The sequence below is a fragment of the Hippichthys cyanospilos genome, chromosome 14, assembly GCF_059441005.1.
Source record: "Hippichthys cyanospilos isolate Australia breed blue-spotted pipefish chromosome 14, RoL_Hcya_1.0, whole genome shotgun sequence".
Lineage (NCBI taxonomy): Eukaryota > Metazoa > Chordata > Actinopteri > Syngnathiformes > Syngnathidae > Hippichthys > Hippichthys cyanospilos.
In genome coordinates, this window is record NC_142382.1 from 2,340,001 (window position 1) to 2,357,867 (window position 17,867).

General features: G+C 43.9%; 2 protein-coding genes across 2 annotated transcripts in view; both read right to left on the reverse strand.

Moving 5' to 3' along the window:
- The window catches only part of plppr3a (phospholipid phosphatase related 3a), a 15,117-nt gene extending 11,070 nt beyond the window's left edge, over nt 1-4,047 (reverse strand). Inside the window, exons 1-3 of the mRNA XM_088433678.1 lie at nt 3,567-4,047; nt 131-234; nt 1-54 (exon numbers count right to left, since the gene is read on the reverse strand). The exon at nt 1-54 is cut by the window's left edge and continues 132 nt beyond it. Coding sequence (XP_088289804.1) covers nt 1-54; nt 131-211 — 135 coding nt within the window. The 5' untranslated portion in view covers nt 212-234; nt 3,567-4,047. The remainder of the gene's footprint in view (nt 55-130; nt 235-3,566) is intronic.
- Nucleotides 4,048-9,696: 5,649 nt separating this feature from the next.
- Nucleotides 9,697-17,867, reverse strand: part of grin3ba (glutamate receptor, ionotropic, N-methyl-D-aspartate 3Ba) — a 103,231-nt gene continuing 95,060 nt past the window's right edge. Inside the window, exons 9-12 of the mRNA XM_088434078.1 lie at nt 16,929-17,080; nt 14,940-15,104; nt 12,443-12,510; nt 9,697-12,162 (exon numbers count right to left, since the gene is read on the reverse strand). Coding sequence (XP_088290204.1) covers nt 11,256-12,162; nt 12,443-12,510; nt 14,940-15,104; nt 16,929-17,080 — 1,292 coding nt within the window. The 3' untranslated portion in view covers nt 9,697-11,255. The remainder of the gene's footprint in view (nt 12,163-12,442; nt 12,511-14,939; nt 15,105-16,928; nt 17,081-17,867) is intronic.

The window sequence follows — 17,867 nt, forward strand, 5'->3', positions numbered from 1 at the left end:
GTCGGTCAGCTCCAGGAAGTAGAGCGACACCAAAGACGACAGCACGATGGGGAGCTGCGCCGCGCAGGGAAAGGCAGAACATTTTCAGAAATGCCGGCGGGTAAAAACTTTTTACAGCTCGTGGACGTACCTCCACAAAGTAAAAACACGGCAGAAGCGTCATGCTGTCTTTGGGGGGTTTCTTCTTGGTTCGGTTTTTGGGGGACGCCATCTTGGGGTGGGACCACTCGCAAGCTGCAGAGGACACGGTTAGTTGTTCCTTAAGTTATGGCTAAGTGGTCGAATTTTTAAAAAGTCATGAAGAAGGCGTGGTTGCCGCATGGTGAATGGTGCGGCTTCAGTAAACGAGACGCTTCGCTTTTCACTTTATTGTCTTACATTTACCCCTTTCCTAATTACTACATGAATACACTGTTCTGGCATTACCAAAAAAAATGTCTGCTTCCCTCTGACACCATATACCAGTGCTTCTTAATTATATATTGCCAAGCCCCGCCCCCACCAGGAAAGAGAACATTTTTCGCACCCCCTGCACTCCACGCACTGACTGTAAAAAAAATTGAGTACCCTGCTTAATACTACCAAAAGAAAGAAGCAATATAATCAACTTTCAACAACTCTATTTTTTACAGCGTGTATACAGGTCACAACTTCGTCGAAAGCAAAAAAAAAAAAAGTGCATCAAAGTGCTTGAAAAAAATTGCAATTTCACTGCACATTAGAAATATGACTATAAATTAGATTATAAGTGGACCTAAACCTGTATTTATTTTTAACATTAACAAAAGAAGAAAGCAATATAAATCAACTTTCAACAACTCTTAAATATTTTTTGCAGCGTTTATTAGATAAATACACCAAAGGCATCAAAGTGCCTGAAAAAAAAAGACAATTTTTACTTTACCGCAATGACATTTTCACCGACTGTTGGTTATTTTTTACAGCGTTTATATGGGTTACAGCTTAGTCTAAAATTGAAAAAAAATAATAAACGCCTAGAAAAAAAAAGTTGAAAATTCGTATTTAACTGCATTTATACTTTATTTATAAAACTATATTTATAAAACTATTATTAATTTATTAAAACTACTATTTATTTATAAAACTAAGCCTTTTCCCCGGGGTCATCCGCCCCCCCCCCCCCCCTCCCCGTTATCATCTCGTGCCCACTATTTCAGAAGCACTGCCCTACACCAAATAATTATTTCCTTCATGGTACTTTATTAAAAAAAAAACTGCAAATGTCCATCCTTCCTTCCCTCCATCCACTAAGCAACATATCAGCGAGAAAAGGACGGCGGCATGGATGGATGGTCTCCAGTGTGGCGGAAAAGCTGCTTAGTAGGAGCCGAGCCCCCCTCCCCAGTCCTCCTCATCTCAGTGACCCGCTCCACTCACATATACTTCAACCCGGCCCCCTTTAAATCACACCACACACACACACACGTTTGTACGACTGTAATTGCGAGGACATCCATCGACAAAATGCATTTCTGAGCCCTAACCATCGGAATTTAGTGCCTAATCTTATTCTCACCAATTCAAACAAGCAAGTCATGACCCTCCAAAATAACAAGTGAGGACCAGCCTGAATGTCCTGACTTGATGTCAATAGAAAACTCCAATCGGTTCCCACAAGTAGAGCCATACAGGAACACAAACATACACATACACTTTTTCTGTCCTAATGGGGACTTTGTATTGGCAATGCATTTTCTAGCCCCTGTAAATATTGCCTGACCCTAATCTCAACCAAAATCAATTTTTCACACCTATACTCTAAAAGCAAGCCTTGATCCTGAAAAACAGGCCTGAACATGTGGGCTCCACCAAAAAAACTTAAAACCCGGAAGCAAAAATCAATGGCACAAAAACACAGGCATGAAGTTCTTCCGTCACAGAGGGGACGTTGTATTGACGATGCATTTTCTAGCCCCGAACACAAACATAAAAAATCACTAACCCTAATCTCCATTTCACACTTATGTATACTAAAAGCAAGTCTTGACCCTCAAAAAGAGGTCCAAACATGTGGGCTCCACCAAAAGAGCCCTCACAAGTACAAGACGTCCCCATAAAGACCCTAAAACCCGAGTCGGTCCCCACCACACAGCAAAAACACACACACGCTCACACACACAAAATGTGCCTCTCTGAGCTGTGCGTCTTGTTTATCTCCAAAAAACAGCATTTGTTTTCTCTGAGGCTCTTTGCAGGAACGTGACACCAAAATGTCGGTGGGACGTGCGCGCTTCCTACAAGATTTCAACCTTGCGTGCTTGCGTGTGGGGGACAGAATCACAGTTTGTCCACTACGCCAGACTGGACCAAAGACCACCAGCGTGAATGGAGGCGGGATTCTTTTATAGAATGTCACTGGAGGAACAGCATGCAAAAAAAAAAAAAAAAAAAAGTCCGCCGAGCTGCATCACAGTACCACACCGGCATGGAAACAGGAGCTCAGAACATTCGCTACAGAAGTCTTTTCATAATGTGATTTTTTTCGTAAGTAGAGGCGCTTTCTACATGTAAATAACCTAATTCGTTCCAAACCCCCCAAAAACACTTGCCTTGAGGTGGCACTAGTGTATTGGTGATGCCTGCAAAGAACTTTGTTTAGGTCGTATTATTTGTACATTTTTATTTTACATTTCCGGTAATCTAGGAATCATTTACAAGTCCACAGGAGCAATAAGATTTATTTGGGGATACTTTTGAGCATATAAGTTTAGCTTAGGGTCAAACAAAGTACTTCCTGTGTGTTTTGTTGTCTAGCTTTCTTGCTAACGCCAGATGCTAACATGGGTTTTGAGTCTCGTTTGAGCGAGGGCTGGTGTACCGTGTCAATATTTTCGCCTCTCGTGTACCGAACTTTACTTTGTAACAAGAGACGATATTTTTCCGAAGACGCGTTTCGTAACCTGAATTTTTCGTGACGAGACATTCGTAAGTAGAGGTACCACCGTATATTTTCTGAAAGTGTTTGTCCAGTAACATAAACTACCCTGAAAAGCGATTTTCACGTCTTTTCGATTTTTTAAAAAATAATTTTATAAATCTTCCCGAGACCCATTTTACTTTATTCATTTATGTCCACTTTTGTGTCCATTTGCGTCCATTGAAGGATAACTAATGAAAGGCATCATGTACGTTTATAATGAAATCATTTGTGTTTTTTAACATACTAGATGAGACCAGCAGAAATATCGTAACTTCCAAAGAGTCATTTTGACCCGCCACATAACCTGGAGAGTTCTGCAGTATTTTTTCCAATCCTTTGATATTTAAATCAAAGCAATGAAACAATACACCAGGAGCTGAAATTTCACCCAGACGGCGACAACGTGTCAAAGTTCAAAATGGCACAACCACTTAGTCATCACAAGACCCGGAGTGTGCTAAGAATGATGTGGAAGAAAATGACCCGAAAATGGTCAAAATATTACATATGTGCTAAAAAGGCATAGTGAGTAATCGACAATGATACGAGGCTCATCGAAGGCGTCGCGCAAGTTGCCAATGAGATCATCAATGATGCAAATGCGCACACATGCTCAGACGCTCACCTCGATCCCGGGGGCTCCGTGAATTCACCGAGTCCCGTCGCCCCCTTCCCCCCCGCCGCGATCTGGCGTGCTGCTCCAGCTTGCCGGCTGTCTGCCCGTCCGTCCCTTTAATCCAGATCCATACCGGCTACAAAAAAAGCCAAATCCCACTAGAGGCGGGCGCCCGATCGGGATGAATGACGTCCGGGATGCGAGGATGGCGTCAAAGGATGCCGACGGCCCGAAAGTCCCTCACAATGTGCTCCGATTGTGGAGTGGAATCTTCACGTGCTTCCGACGTTGCTGGATGGGGAGAGGGTGTCCGGATCCTCCCCTCTTTCTCTGATTATCCTCCAGCGGTATTCCTGATATTCCCGAGAATCCCAAATCACAAGATGAGGGGGGGGGGGGCAAATAAAAAATCCCAAGCAGGGAATTTTAGCTTCGCTTTTTTCCAGGCGAGCGCCCCGGTGTCAGTTTTATTCGGGTACGCAGTCACAAAGGCAGGCACGAGATGTGGGGGGTGCAAGGGGGAGGAGAGAGTGGTGCGCTGATGGTGGGGGGAGGAGACAGTCTGCTCCACACTTCTTCTTCTTCTTCTTCCATGAGACAAAAGGGGGGATAGACGGAGGGAGGCGTGCGCGTGCACAAGCGTGGGACAGAGAGGAAGAGGAGGAGGAAGAGCGGCTCCGGGCAACGGCGCGCGTGTGTTTGCGGGCGCCTTTGTCCACACCTGAAGGGCGTGGCCACGTGCGCCGCCGGGGAACACGTGGGGGCACTTCCTGCGAGAGTCATCGGGATGCATAGCCCGGCGTGGTTTTTCATTGTTGGTCAAGTTTGACGTTTAATACAGAGCAGTATATCAATTAATTTAATTGCTCATTTCTATTAGAGCGGGAGGGGGAGAGAGGGGGGAGAGAGGGAGGGAAAGTGAGAAAGAGAGAGTGAGATAGCGAAATAAAGAGGGAACAGAGAGAGGAGAGTAGAGTAAGAGAGAGGGGGGCGGGGCAGAGAGGGAACGAGAGAGGAGGGGCAAAGGGGGAGATAGAACGAAAGAGACAGAGAGAGGGGGTAAAAGAGAGAGGGAGAATGTGAGAGAGGGAAAAGAGGGGGGAGTAGAGCAGGGGAGAGAGAGAGAGTGAGAGAAAGGGGAAAAGGGGGAGATAGAAAATGACAGAGAGAGGGCAAGAGAAAAGGAGAATGTGAGAGAGGGAAAAGAGGGGGGAGTAGAGCAGGTGAGAGAGCGAGAGAGAGAGATTGAAAGGGGAAAGGGGGAGATAGAAAAGGACAAAGAGAGAGGGCAAGAGAAAAGGCGAATGTGAGAGAGGGAAAAGAGGGGTGAGTAGAGCAGGGGAGAGAGAGAGCAAGAGAGAGAGAGAAAGAAAGGGGAAAAGGGGGAGATAGAAAAAGACAGAGAGAGAGGGCAAGAGAAAAGGAGAATGTGAGAGAGGGAAAAGAGGGGGGAGTAGAGCAGGCGAGAGAGAGAGGGAGAGAGAGAGAGAAAGAAAGGGGAAAGGGGGAGATAGAAAAAGACAGAGAGAGAGGGCAAGAGAAAAGGAGAATGTGAGAGAGGGAAAAGAGGGGGGAGTAGAGCAGGGGAGAGAGAGAGAGAGAAGGGGGCAAAGGGGGAGATAGAAAGTGACAGAGAGAGGGGGTAAGAGAAAAGGAGAGTGTGAGAGAGGGAAGTAACGTGAGAAAAGAGAGGGGAGAGTAGAGTCAGGGAAAGAGAGACCGAGAGAGGAGGAGGCGAGAGGAGGGAGAAAGAGAGGGGATGAGAGAAAGCAAAGGGTGAGAGAAAAAGAGAGAGTGGAAGGGGGGACACACAGAGGAGGACTGAAAGAGAGGCGGGGCAAGAGAGGGAGGAAGAGATGAAAAGAGTGAGAGAGGAAAGTAAAGAGGGAAAAAGAGAATGGTGACATCACTTGTTGCTAGGCAGAAGTATCTGGCTAATGGCAAAATTGTGTTTTTTTTTCTTTTTCTCTGACTGTACACATTTTTGTCAATTACTTACTTTAACTCATTTGATAACAGTTCATTTTCATGTACAATTAATACCATAAAAACGCATCACAGCTACGGCAAGGACCAATCACGGTTTGTTAGTCCGCTGTCATCTGCATGCCGGGATGTGATTGGTTGCTACCTGAGCCCAGTAACGTCATTTTCAACCGATGGCAATTGGCAAAACATGTTTGGATGCTATTGGTTGCACATGTAAATAACAAATTTATCAAACGCTAAAAATAATACGCTTTTTACTCCTGAAAATGGCGACATCGGTATACTTACATCACTCGTTGCTAGGCAGCTTTTGGGTATTGTCCAATTGTCCAGTAACAATAAAGATTTGTGAAAACATCCCAAGGGAATGAAAGCCAAAAAATCAATTTGAACATTTTACAATTGTGTAGCTGCTATAAAATATAAACCCAAACTACCACCCAGTCTTTATAAATATTAATAAAAAAAAATGCTTCTAAAACATCCACATGGTCGCTCCCCTGTGCATTAGTGTTACAACTGGAGTGTGTGTGACACATTCCCACACACACACACACTTCCAGACGGGATGCTAATATACGCACATTCCCAAGTGCTTCAACACCCCCCCCCCCCCCCACTCAAAAAGCACCCCCACTATGAATAAGGGCGCCGCCACATTTATACTGTGTGTGGTTGCCAGGGAGTTTCTCTGGGAATGGGAGGAGGGTGGGGGTGTCCCTGGGTAACCCCCCCAGCCCCCTCCCTGGAAAATTACACACACCACATCAAATAAGCGGCCATGCTTGGTCACAGCTGGTCAGAGCTAATAAACTCATCACTCCTGTTTACCGAGCAGACAAAGCGCATTAGAGAGGTGCACGTGCACCCAGATGTCAATCAAAAGTGAATTGAAAAAAAAAGATGGCGTACCTCGTTGTCAGATTTCTTTTCCGCTGAGCCCATTGGAAGAGTAATTGCTTTGCTTCCTTGCGGATGTGGATGCGTGGTCGGGGATGGCTTTTTGGCTTCGCCGGGGGATTCATAATTTTGATTAAAATTATCCGCCGCTGCGGCTCACATGTGATCCAGTAACCCTGCCGAAGCGTTCATGTTATTAGCAAGTAACTCAAAAAAAAAAAAAAATGGAGAAACCCTCCTGAGAACCATCCTATTCATTTGTGTCCACTTTGTCTCAGCAAAACAGCAAAGATAGTCGCATACAACCCAAAACTCCACCCGAAAGGCCAGGATGTCCATTACTGAGGACGCTAGGACAAAGTAGGGTAGCTCCAATGAGTCAAAAACAAATTTGAACTACATTGGACACAAATTAATTGACTGGATCACAGGATGTCCTTTACTGAGGACACCAGGACCAAATAGGGACGCTCCAATTAATGAAAAAAACAAATGCCAATTACAATAGTCGCAAATTTAATAGGCTGGATGCCAGGGTGTCCACTGCTGAGGACACCAGGACTGAATAGGGAAGCGCCAATGAATCAAAGACAAATTTCAACTAAAGTGGAGACAAATTAAAAGACTGGATACAGAATGTCCTTTACTGAGGACACTAGGACTAAACAGGGGAGCTCCAATGGAAAAAAACAACACATTTCAACTGCAGTGAAGACAAATTAAAAGGCTGGTTACAAAATGTCCTTTACTGAGGACAGTAGGACAAAGTAGGGTAGCTCCAATGAGTCAAAAACAAATTTGAACTACATTGGACACAAATAAACAGACTGGATCACAGGATGTCCTTCACTGAGGACACTAGGACTAAACAGGGTAACTCCAATGAATCAAAAACAAATTTGAACTACATTGGACACAAATGAATAGGCTGGATCACAGGATGTCCTTCACTGAGGACACCAGGACTAAATAGGGTAGCTCCAATGAATCAAAAACAAATTTGAACTACATTGGACACAAATAAACAGACTGGATCACAGGATGTCCTTCACTGAGGACACTAGGACTAAACAGGGTAACTCCAATGAATCAAAAACAAATTTGAACTACATTGGACACAAATGAATAGGCTGGATCACAGGATGTCCTTCACTGAGGACACCAGGACTAAATAGGGTAGCTCCAATGAATCAAAAACAAATTTGAACTACATTGGACACAAATAAACAGACTGGATCACAGGATGTCCTTCACTGAGGACACTAGGACTAAACAGGGTAACTCCAATGAATCAAAAACAAATTTGAACTACATTGGACACAAATACATAGACTGGATCACAGGATGTCCTTCACTGAGGACACTAGGACTAAATAGGGTAGCTCCAATGAGTCATATAAACAAATTTCAACCGCACTTGTCTTAGTCACGTAAACACTGTGATTTCCTAGCATCACCCGAACATTTCACGGTTAGCGTAAGAATCACTCGTCTGTTTATGAGCTGCGTTATGACAGATTGTTTTGATATCGATTCCCTCTTTTATGAAGCCACCTCGAACACTTGCAACTGATTGCGGATGACGACAAGCACGGAACAGCAGGGACGCGGGGTTATGACTGATCAGCGAATAATAATCTCCACTTGGGGCACTAAATCACACGCATGCAGTCTTTCTCTAGGTAAGAAAATGCAGGGTACTTGGGCGACACCCTATGGCGAAAAGCTGCCATTACAACCTCCTGATACCCTTCAGAATTTGTTTGTTTCCAAAAACAAACCTTAAAAATACATACCTTGAACTGCGAGCTCAAACTTTCATCCACAACATCGTTTTGTGTGACCATTCTTCAACTTTTACAATTTTCACAATCTAATAGATCTCAATCAAAAGGTCTCAATGATGCCAATGTGCTGTAGAAAATGTACTCAGCCGACAAAAAACAAATAGTCCAAAAGACACTTCAAATTTGCTTCTGCACTCGTATTTGGAGTTTCTTGATTTATGGCCCCCCAACACAACATGTCCCCAAAGATGTAACATGAAGTAAAAACAAAAAAAAAATACTCACCAAATGATGAACACCTGACAACAAACATAGTCCAATAAATTCACATCAAATTGACCCCTGGAACCATATTACAGACCCTATGATTTATGGTCCCCACTCCAACAATATGTCCAAATGATGCGACGTGAAAAATATAAAATGTATCGATGACTACCCGAGAAAAACAGATAGAGGCTTCAAATTAGCTTCTGCGCTCATATTTGGAGCCCCGTGATTTATGGCCCCCCACGACACAATGGGTCCCCAGTGATGTAACAAAGTTTAAAAAAAGTACTCACCCAGCGATGAACACCTGACAACACAGAAGGTCTAACAGATTGACATCAAATTCAACCCTGCATCCGAATTACTGACCCCATGATTTATAGCCCCCACATCATAATAGGGCCCCAATGATGTAACATGAAGATAAAAAAAAAAAGTACTCACCCAGCGATGAACACCTGACAACAAAGAAAATCTAATAGATTGACATCAAATTCACCCCTGCGCTCATATTACGGACCCCATGATTTATGGTCCCCAAATCATAATAGGGCCCCAATGATGTAACATGAAGATTAAAAAAAAAAAAAGTACTCACCAAGTGATGAACACCTGACAACATAGACATTCGAATAGATTGTCAAAATCACCCCCTGCACCCATATTATGGACCCCATGATTTATGGTCCCCAAATCATAATAGGGCCCCAATGATGTAACAAGAAGATAAAAAAAAAAGTACTCACCAAGTGATGAACACCTGACAACATAGACATTCGAATAGATTGTCAAAATCACCCCCTGCACCCATATTACGGACCCCATGATTTATGGTCCCCACACCACAATTGGCCCCAATGATATGACGTTAAAATATATCAACATTTACTCACCAAGTGATGAATATCTCACAACACAGATAGTCTGACAGACAGAGACATATTTATATTCTTCACTCATGATATTGGTCACTTGATTTATGACCCCCACGCCACTTTCCGTCTCCATGATGACTGTGTGAAGTAACTTTGGTCCCCACATAGTCACGAATACCAGAACACACACTTAAAACACCTCATTGACTATCTTTTTCATTTTGTTTGTTACCAGATTTGTGGTCCCTGTGTCACAATGACATGAATCTGCAAAAATTTGTCTTTTTTAGAAAAAAAAAAAATACACACTTAATATACATGGCACGCCGCATCATGGGGACATAATTTAGCATCGCATAGATGTCGCTAATACAAGGCTTAAAAGTGACATCATGCACGTTTGGTATGTGTATAAATGTTTATTTCAAAACATGGAATGATCCATATCATAAAATCTCCATAAATGCGGTTACAATTTCTTTATAACTGGATGAATGAAAAGGATTTTGCGTCAACATTTGAGTAGGGCGTTTCTCTTGTTGAACGAAAAATATGTTCTCATCTTTGTCATTTACGAGCTTCACTCTTTTGTTTTGTTTTTTTTTTTCCCAACGTTTAAAATCCTTCGAGTGATCCAAACACGGTAGTAGTGGTACTGCAGTGGTATTGCACATGATTGGCTGGAAAATGGACGAAAGTGCTGGAAGGAATCCACAAGGCCTTCAACGTCTCATTCTTTTTTTTTTTTTTTTCTACACATGAAAAATAGATTGCTTCACAAATCTCTTCGGTTACGTTTGCAAGACGGCCATAGCTGCGGGAAGAGGGGAAAGCGCGCCCTCAAGTGGCCGGACATAGAATTGCTCACTAGTGTCAAAATTCAATGTTCTCTGAGAGGAAATAAATGCGGGCATATTTAATGAATAAATATATAAAAATATCCACCACTGTAATTAATTTTATAATTTGTGAATTTAGTCCAAAATTTCTAGCTTATTTACATGGTTAAAGGTTCAACATGATAAACAGTAATTATACATTTTTATCATTATTTTATGGGATTTTTATAAGGGCATTGTTTTTGAGCCCATTTAAATTTATTTGACAACCGGAAACAATTATATTGAGGATTTAAAATCATTTTAAATGTATTAAAAAAAAATATCGGCCAGAATGAGTAGGAGGAAAAAAAACAAATATAGGCTAAATTAATAAGTTAAAATAATAACCAGCAGGAAATTAAAAAAGTTGGACTGTGGGCACTTGATTTATTCTACTATATTCTAATTTGCGAAAAGAAAAAGATGGATGATGAACACCAATTTAGTGCAAAATAAAATATTTGTTAACCCTTTTATATGAAAATGATTCCAAAAATTCGAATTTCGGGAAGAAAAATAAGATTGCACCGTTGAATTGTTAGAAGTTGAACTAAAAAAAAAACCTAACAGGTCATAAATTAAGTTGGGCAAAATAAAATGCAAATGTTCAATAGTAGTCACTAAATAGCTTTACAAAGAACTTTTTTGCTCCTCTAGATGGCACTCCTGAGTTAGATGCAGTTTGATATGTTTCCTTTGCATTCGCCTTTAAGTTTTAACTAAGCAAGAGCGCCATCTAGAGGACTGCAAAACAATGACAAGAAGTCTTCATTTTCTAATCACATCCAAATAGCCTTAGCATTTCTTTGCTAGCCACATTAGCTTGAAATGTGCCCTAGCTGCTGTGCTTCTCAAAGCCAATAAAAATGGGGGTGTATTATCATAATAATTTTCACTAAAATGTAGAAATGATTCCGCACTTTTCTGTAACAACGAATTCTTCCCGTCTTCCCGCAGCTACGCTCTCATTCGTTCCCCGGGAGAGGCCACCGCCAATCAAATCCCGCCCCCTGCGTCCGACCGGCCGGCTCCGGTCCGCTCCAAAGTGCCGAGGACGCGCGACAGGCCGGCCTTCTGCCGGTCCAGGCTCAGAGTGTTCCGAGCCGAGTGGGCGGCGCCGCTCTGGCCCGGCCGACTTCGGTCCAAACTGGCGGAGGAAGCGGCGCGAGACTGGCCGCCGGCCCGCTCCTCCGTCGGGGGCGGAACCGCGCGAAGCTGCGGGGCTCGCCCTCGGTCCAGGCCGTCGATGGCGTTCGGGGCCCCGCCCCTCCCGAGGGACAGGTTCCCGGGAACGGCCCGGTTGTTGAGCGTCTGTCCGCTTCTGTCGAGCTGAGCGGCGCTGCTCTTGTCCGTGCTGATGGTCTGGACCCGCAGCCGGTCCAGACTGGTGTCCCGTCGCGCCGCCCCGCTGCGCTCCCTCTCCAGGCTGGTCTGGATCTCCGCCCTCCTTGCCAGGGCCTCCCTCAGCTGGTTCCGGAAGATCTCGATCTTTTCCTGGAGTTCCTGGAGCTCCCCCTCCCACAGGCCGGTCTGGCCGCCCCGCCCCCCCAAAGGCGAGAGCACCAAACCCGAGGACGCCAGAGCGGAGACGGGACCCCCGTTGGCCTGGAGGCTCAAATTCCCCAATCCGGGGAGCCCCAATCCGCCGAGGCCCAGCCCGGGCCGACCCACCATGCCGGGGCGCCCCCGCACCGAGGCGGTGTGGGTGCGCAGCCGGTAGCTGTGGAGCGTGTCCAGGTCGAAGTGCACCCGTTTCTCCTTGGGCTCGTGGGACGGCGACGAGGAGCTGCCGCTGTCCGCCGCCGAGCCGGAAGCCGGGAGGGATTTGGGGGGGGACGGCGGGGGAGGCTGCTGGTGTTGCTTCCTGTGCAGGCTGCAGTTCTCCGAGATGCAAGAGGAGGTGCTGAGGGGCGACCGGAGGAATCCGTGTTAGACGCACCCGAATTACAATGGCCTTGCATATTCAGATTTTTCTTTGGGGGGGGGGCATGCTCCGTCATTTGTAGTGGCACCTCCAGACCAGAGGGGGTGCTATTCAAATCTTGGGACGGCACATCAAAATAAAAGCCATGATTTCAAGAAATAATTATACTTTTTTTACACTTAATTTATTTTATTTTTATATTAAATAAAATGTTATATATATATATATATAATTTTCCTCACAAAGCCATTTATCTTACTTTTGTTCTAGACCCGTCAACTCTTTGCCTTCGTCCTCATACGCCGTGTGGAGAGCTCGGTGAATCTTCTGGGAAATGACAAAAACAACACGAAAACACGGTATTAAAGCTCGTCTGACCTTGAGGAGACGACTGATTCATTGATTCATCGCGACTGCTGTGCTACGCCCATACACAATGACCGAAATCTCAAAATCTTTTCCGCATTCATTTGGCGAGCATACGTGCTTAAAATGTGGTAATAGTTAGAATTTCAAGGACATGTTGGTCTTGTCTAAAAATAACCTTTTCAAACCAAAATGGCCGACTTCCTGTGCCTGAGATTTTCTTTTGTGGGCGAAACCAGTAAAAGTATTCAATCCTATCCAAACTATATATTTTACGCATATTATTTACATCTAAATCTTCAATTAACACAATGACAAAAAATGGACAGTATAATATCAGTGACAAAACTTTCGCTAAATTAGCATCGGAATAGAAATTTGGAGAGACGGCAAACAAAAGGCCGCTGATCACTTCATCGGCTCCGAGTTGAATTTCTGAATGGCGGCGCGCCGTTATTCCCGTCACGTAGCCTCAAACGTGACGGCTCATAAAGCCCGCTTTACATTTTAATCAAATTACCCGCCGCGATAATTCCAGCTTGAAGGCGCGAAGCTGTGACGTATCTTTTCAAACCTTTCCCCCCATCTTGCGCGCTGGAGATGATTATGGGATGGATGCTGCAGGCTGCCCTGAGGGGTTGCCCTTTTTTGAGGGGGCGGGACTACGAAAGCAGGAAAAAAAAAAAAAGCCTTGATGTTCTCGTCGCTGCTGAATTTCTAATGATAACTCAAAGCTAGCTTCTCATTACGAGCTTCTTTTTGTTTGTGTCGCGCGCCATCAGCGTGGATCACTTTGTCAATAAATGCCAGAAAGGGCCGCATTGAAAGCTTGGACTTAAGTAAATAAAGGAGCGCCATATTAGGTCATCGTCCACGATATAACTGGAGCGGACATAAGAGCGCCGGCAAAATGTTTAGAAGTGGAATGTCGCCATTACGCAGCAATGAAAACAAACATTTTGTATTTTGAATTTCCTTGTAGGACTTCACCAAAGTGGGGTCCCCAACAAGCGGTCCGCGGCCATGTTCTGGTCCATGGATCAACTGGTATCGGTCCGCAATTCCCGAGATATAAGACGCGCTTTTTTCCCCAAATTGGAAGAAAAAAAGTATGGGTACGTCCTATAAAAGGAAACTTAAAAATTTGATGTTAGCTGAGGTTGTGACGTCATTATTTTCAATAAAAGAAGCGAGCGGACTGAACCGAGGTCCGAATTCACACTGAAATATTATTAAAACGGAGAAGATCATGTATGATGTCGCCATCTGATTTAATTAAAAATTAAACTGGGGGGGGCATGGAAGACTTTAACTAAAATTAGAAATGGCATTACTTTTTTTTTCCAGGCACTTTGATGCACTTTTTTTTTCAATTTTAGACTGACCTGAAACCTGTATAATCACTGTAAAAAAATAGTTAGCAGTTGTTGATTTATATTGCTGTTTTCTTTGGTTCATATCAAAAAAGGATCGTTTTATGTATGCTAATACAATTTTTATAGATAATTCTCTTATTTCTTGTAGGTGCAGTGAGTGGGAGGCAGATCCGAAGGTTTTCTTTTTCCTGGGGGGGGACTTTGGAAAATATAATTGAGAAGCACTGCATTATTGCAGCTTTTGTGTATAATAAATGTGCCTGAGGGTTGTAGATAATAAATAACTTAAACATCAATCATTTCCATACTCCCAAGTCTTGTAAATCATACTTTTTCCCCCATCATGATAGTGAGAGTGTTATTACAGCACTTTAGAAGCGATAGTAAATCATGATTTTAAAAAAAAGTCTAAAATAAGTGTTATTACATCATTAAAATGACATCATTAAAATTATGTTATAGTTCATACTGCCCAGTCTGATGAGAAGAATTGCTTTTGCTATCACGGTGCCAAAAGACTATGTTAAAATTAGTTGAGGAGCTTCATCAAGACAATGGCAGTGCTATGTCATAATTTTATCGTATATTTAGGCAATTGAAAGCTTTTAGGGAAATGACTGAGATTTTTTTGTAATGCTACTTATTTCAATAGAAGAAAACTAGCTGCGCTGACAGATTTATGACAGCAGAGGGCGCATGTTACCTTAAAAAAATGACTGCAGAGGTTGCCGTCTTCCTCAAGTGGAATTTTTGTTTGATCTACATGGTGAGACTCAGGTTCAAGGTCTTTGTTGAACTCTTGCCCTTGTCGGACCATTTAGGTGGGCGCGGCAAGTCCAGACCTCTTTTTGAGGACCGAGACTCGGTTTTAGAGTTTTAATTGCATTTCGGTTGGTGTCAGGGTAAGGGTTAGGGTTCCGCAAAGACTTCTAATGGTTAAGGTTGCGGTAAAGGGCTAGGAAATAGATCTATCCCCACAAAGATAGTAAACAAACCGTGTTTGAGTGTATTCACCTGACTGGTGTGGAGCCAGTACTGCAGCGTGTGTCTGCGGCGGAGGCGAGGGATGACCAGGTGGTAGAAGGTATGCTCGCCCGCCAAGGTCAGCAAGGCGCCACCCACCCCCATGCACAGCAGCACAAACAGGCCCGAGAAATGCTGGATCCCCATCTGGAGCGTCTGGGGGGGTCAGGGAGAAGAACATGGGCGTATAAGTAGGAGCTAAGTGCATGAATGAGCACAAATGACAACCGAGGGGAACAAAAGGAACCAGTCAGAGGGGGGACTTTAAAAAGGAGACAATGATTTGATGTTTGGGGAATATTTGACTTGATTGTACTCCCCGCTTGCTTCTTGGTCTTGGATGGTTCCAGCTTGGAGATTTAGGCCTCAACCCTCCTTGCTTTGATCTTAGCCTTGACTTGGACCAACTTGGTTTTCGACTTGAGTTTAAATCCTTAGGGACGGCGCCATCTGCTGTGGTGTTGGTCTTGACTCGCGCGAGTCTTCGCATTTTGACTCAATCTCATCCTGCTTCAGTTTAGACGAGACCTGGTCTCGACTTATCTTGATATGAGTCTCGCCTTGAGGTTTGATCTCAAGACTTGTTAGTCCTCGCCTGGATTCGGTCTCAACAGACCTCGGTCTTGCCTGAATTTGATTTTCAACACTCCAAACAACTTATGCTAGGTCTCACCCTGTATTTTGACTCTGAGTCTTGACTCACTTTGCTCTTAATTGGTCTCGACGTATTTTGCTCTCGGATAGGACCCAAATCCATCTTAGTCTGGACCTGATTCTTATTCCGGGCCAAATACCTGACTGCGGTTCCTAAACACACATACACACACCTGCCCGCCTTGTGTGACATGTTTATGGGTCGGCGGAGGGGAGGCGGCATCTTCCAAAGTGCTCTCATCAGGTTCCCGTCACCCAGCTAATAATAATAATATGTGCGTCGCCTCCGCGATGCTGGCTGTGCAATTAGCCGCTCGCTGACACTGCGATTTTGTCAGCCAGGTGCTTAACGTTTTTCTCCATCCGGAGGGCAACGTGGCACTAAATCCCAAATTGTTCCTGAATTAGCCCAAACAACAACCTTCGCACCCACAGGAAGAAAAAAAAAAAAAGCGGCGAGTTGTTGTTCAAGGTTCCGTTTTGAAAGTCAACCGCAGTACCTCGGCGGAACCAGAAGAGGGGAAAACAAGCTACTGTTAATCATTTTGTCATTTGTTGAATAAAAGTTGACAACAGTACTACTGATGATCTTAGGTTTTAAGCAACTATACTAACAGTCAAATACACTATTAATAACATTGTTAAAAAGACAGTATTTAAAAAAAAAATCAAATTATAATAAAGTCGTAGTCATAAATAAAGGCTGAAAATCCCCAACAGATCCAGAAGATGGCACTATGGTGGAAAAGGTTACTAGATGGCAGTGATTTCATAAAAAAAATAAAAATAAAAAATACACTGAATAGGGACCGCATAAAAAAGTGAATGAATGAGGGATTGGGTAAAAAAAACAACAACAACAACAACAAAAATACATACATACATAAGTACATAAATACATAAACTTACCTATATATATATATATATATATATATATATATATATATATATATATATATATATATATATATATATAAATATATACACTTTATACATACTAATATGTAATAATAATATGTAAAATCCAATCATAACAAATCACAGACGATAAAATATATCATATTGGTTAACCAGATAAAGATCCAAAAAAAGTAGAAACTATAAAAACCCTACCGACCAAAAGGTGCAGTGAAAAATACAAGTTGACTGTTGACCCTTTCATGGTTTCCCGCACAGCCATGTGTGCGTGCTGAGCGTAACTGCGCGTGACAGCTGGCTGTCAGGCGGGGTCCCAAAGGGAGTATTATTTCCAGAAGTGTCGCCTTTAAAGGCGGAGCAGGAAAACGGCGGCTGAAGCGCACCCCCTTAGCCCGTCCCGTCACGTACCTCGGTCACGGCGAAGACACGCTTCCCGCAGGGCACCACCTTGTACCATTTGTCGTGCAGCATGTCCATGAAGCCGTCTGACTTATAGCGGCTCACAAACTCCGATACGTTGCGGGTCAGAGGTGAACCTTGCGGCAGGCCGATGCCGTAACCTGGAAGACAGCAACCGCAGACGTGTTTGAGGACTCCTGCTTTTCCAGGAACTGCCGGGGATCGATGGACATTTATACGTGGTCCCAGCCCCTTACAAGTCTTGGTCTTGACTTGGCACGGCCGACTTTAAGTATCGATCGCGACCGCCTCAACCCTTCAAAGTTTGCTTCTCGGTCTTGACTCGGTCTCGAGCCGCCTCGGTTCAATCGCGGCCTCCTAAAAACCTTAATCTCGACTTGGTCCCATGCCTTGGTCCCAACTCTTTGTCTTGACTTGGCACGGCCGATTTTAAATATCGATCGTGACCGCCTCAACCCTTCAAAGTTTGCTTCTCGGTCTTGACTCGGTCTCGAGCCGCCTCGGTTCAATCGCGGCCTCCTAAAAACCTTAATCTCGACTTGGTCCCATGCCTTGGTCCCAACTCTTTGTCTTGACTTGGCACGGCCGATTTTAAATATCGATCGTGACCGCCTCAACCCTTCAAAGTTTCCTTCTCGGTCTTGACTCGGTCTCGAGCCGCCTCGGTTCAATCACGGCCTCCTAAAAACCTTAATCTCGACTTGGTCCCATGCCTTAAAGTCTAGGACTTGAGTTTGCTTCAACAACTTAATTGTTGGTCTTCCTTGGTCTTAACCCTTCTAATGAGTCTTGACTTATTCTGGGCCTTTTTCTTGATCTGGTCTCAACTTGGTCTTCCAACATAAAAATCGCGTTCTTGAAACCGTCTGTAGTCCTCAAGGGCTTTCAAAGTTTAGGGCTGGATTCGGTCCAAGTTTTTGTTATGAC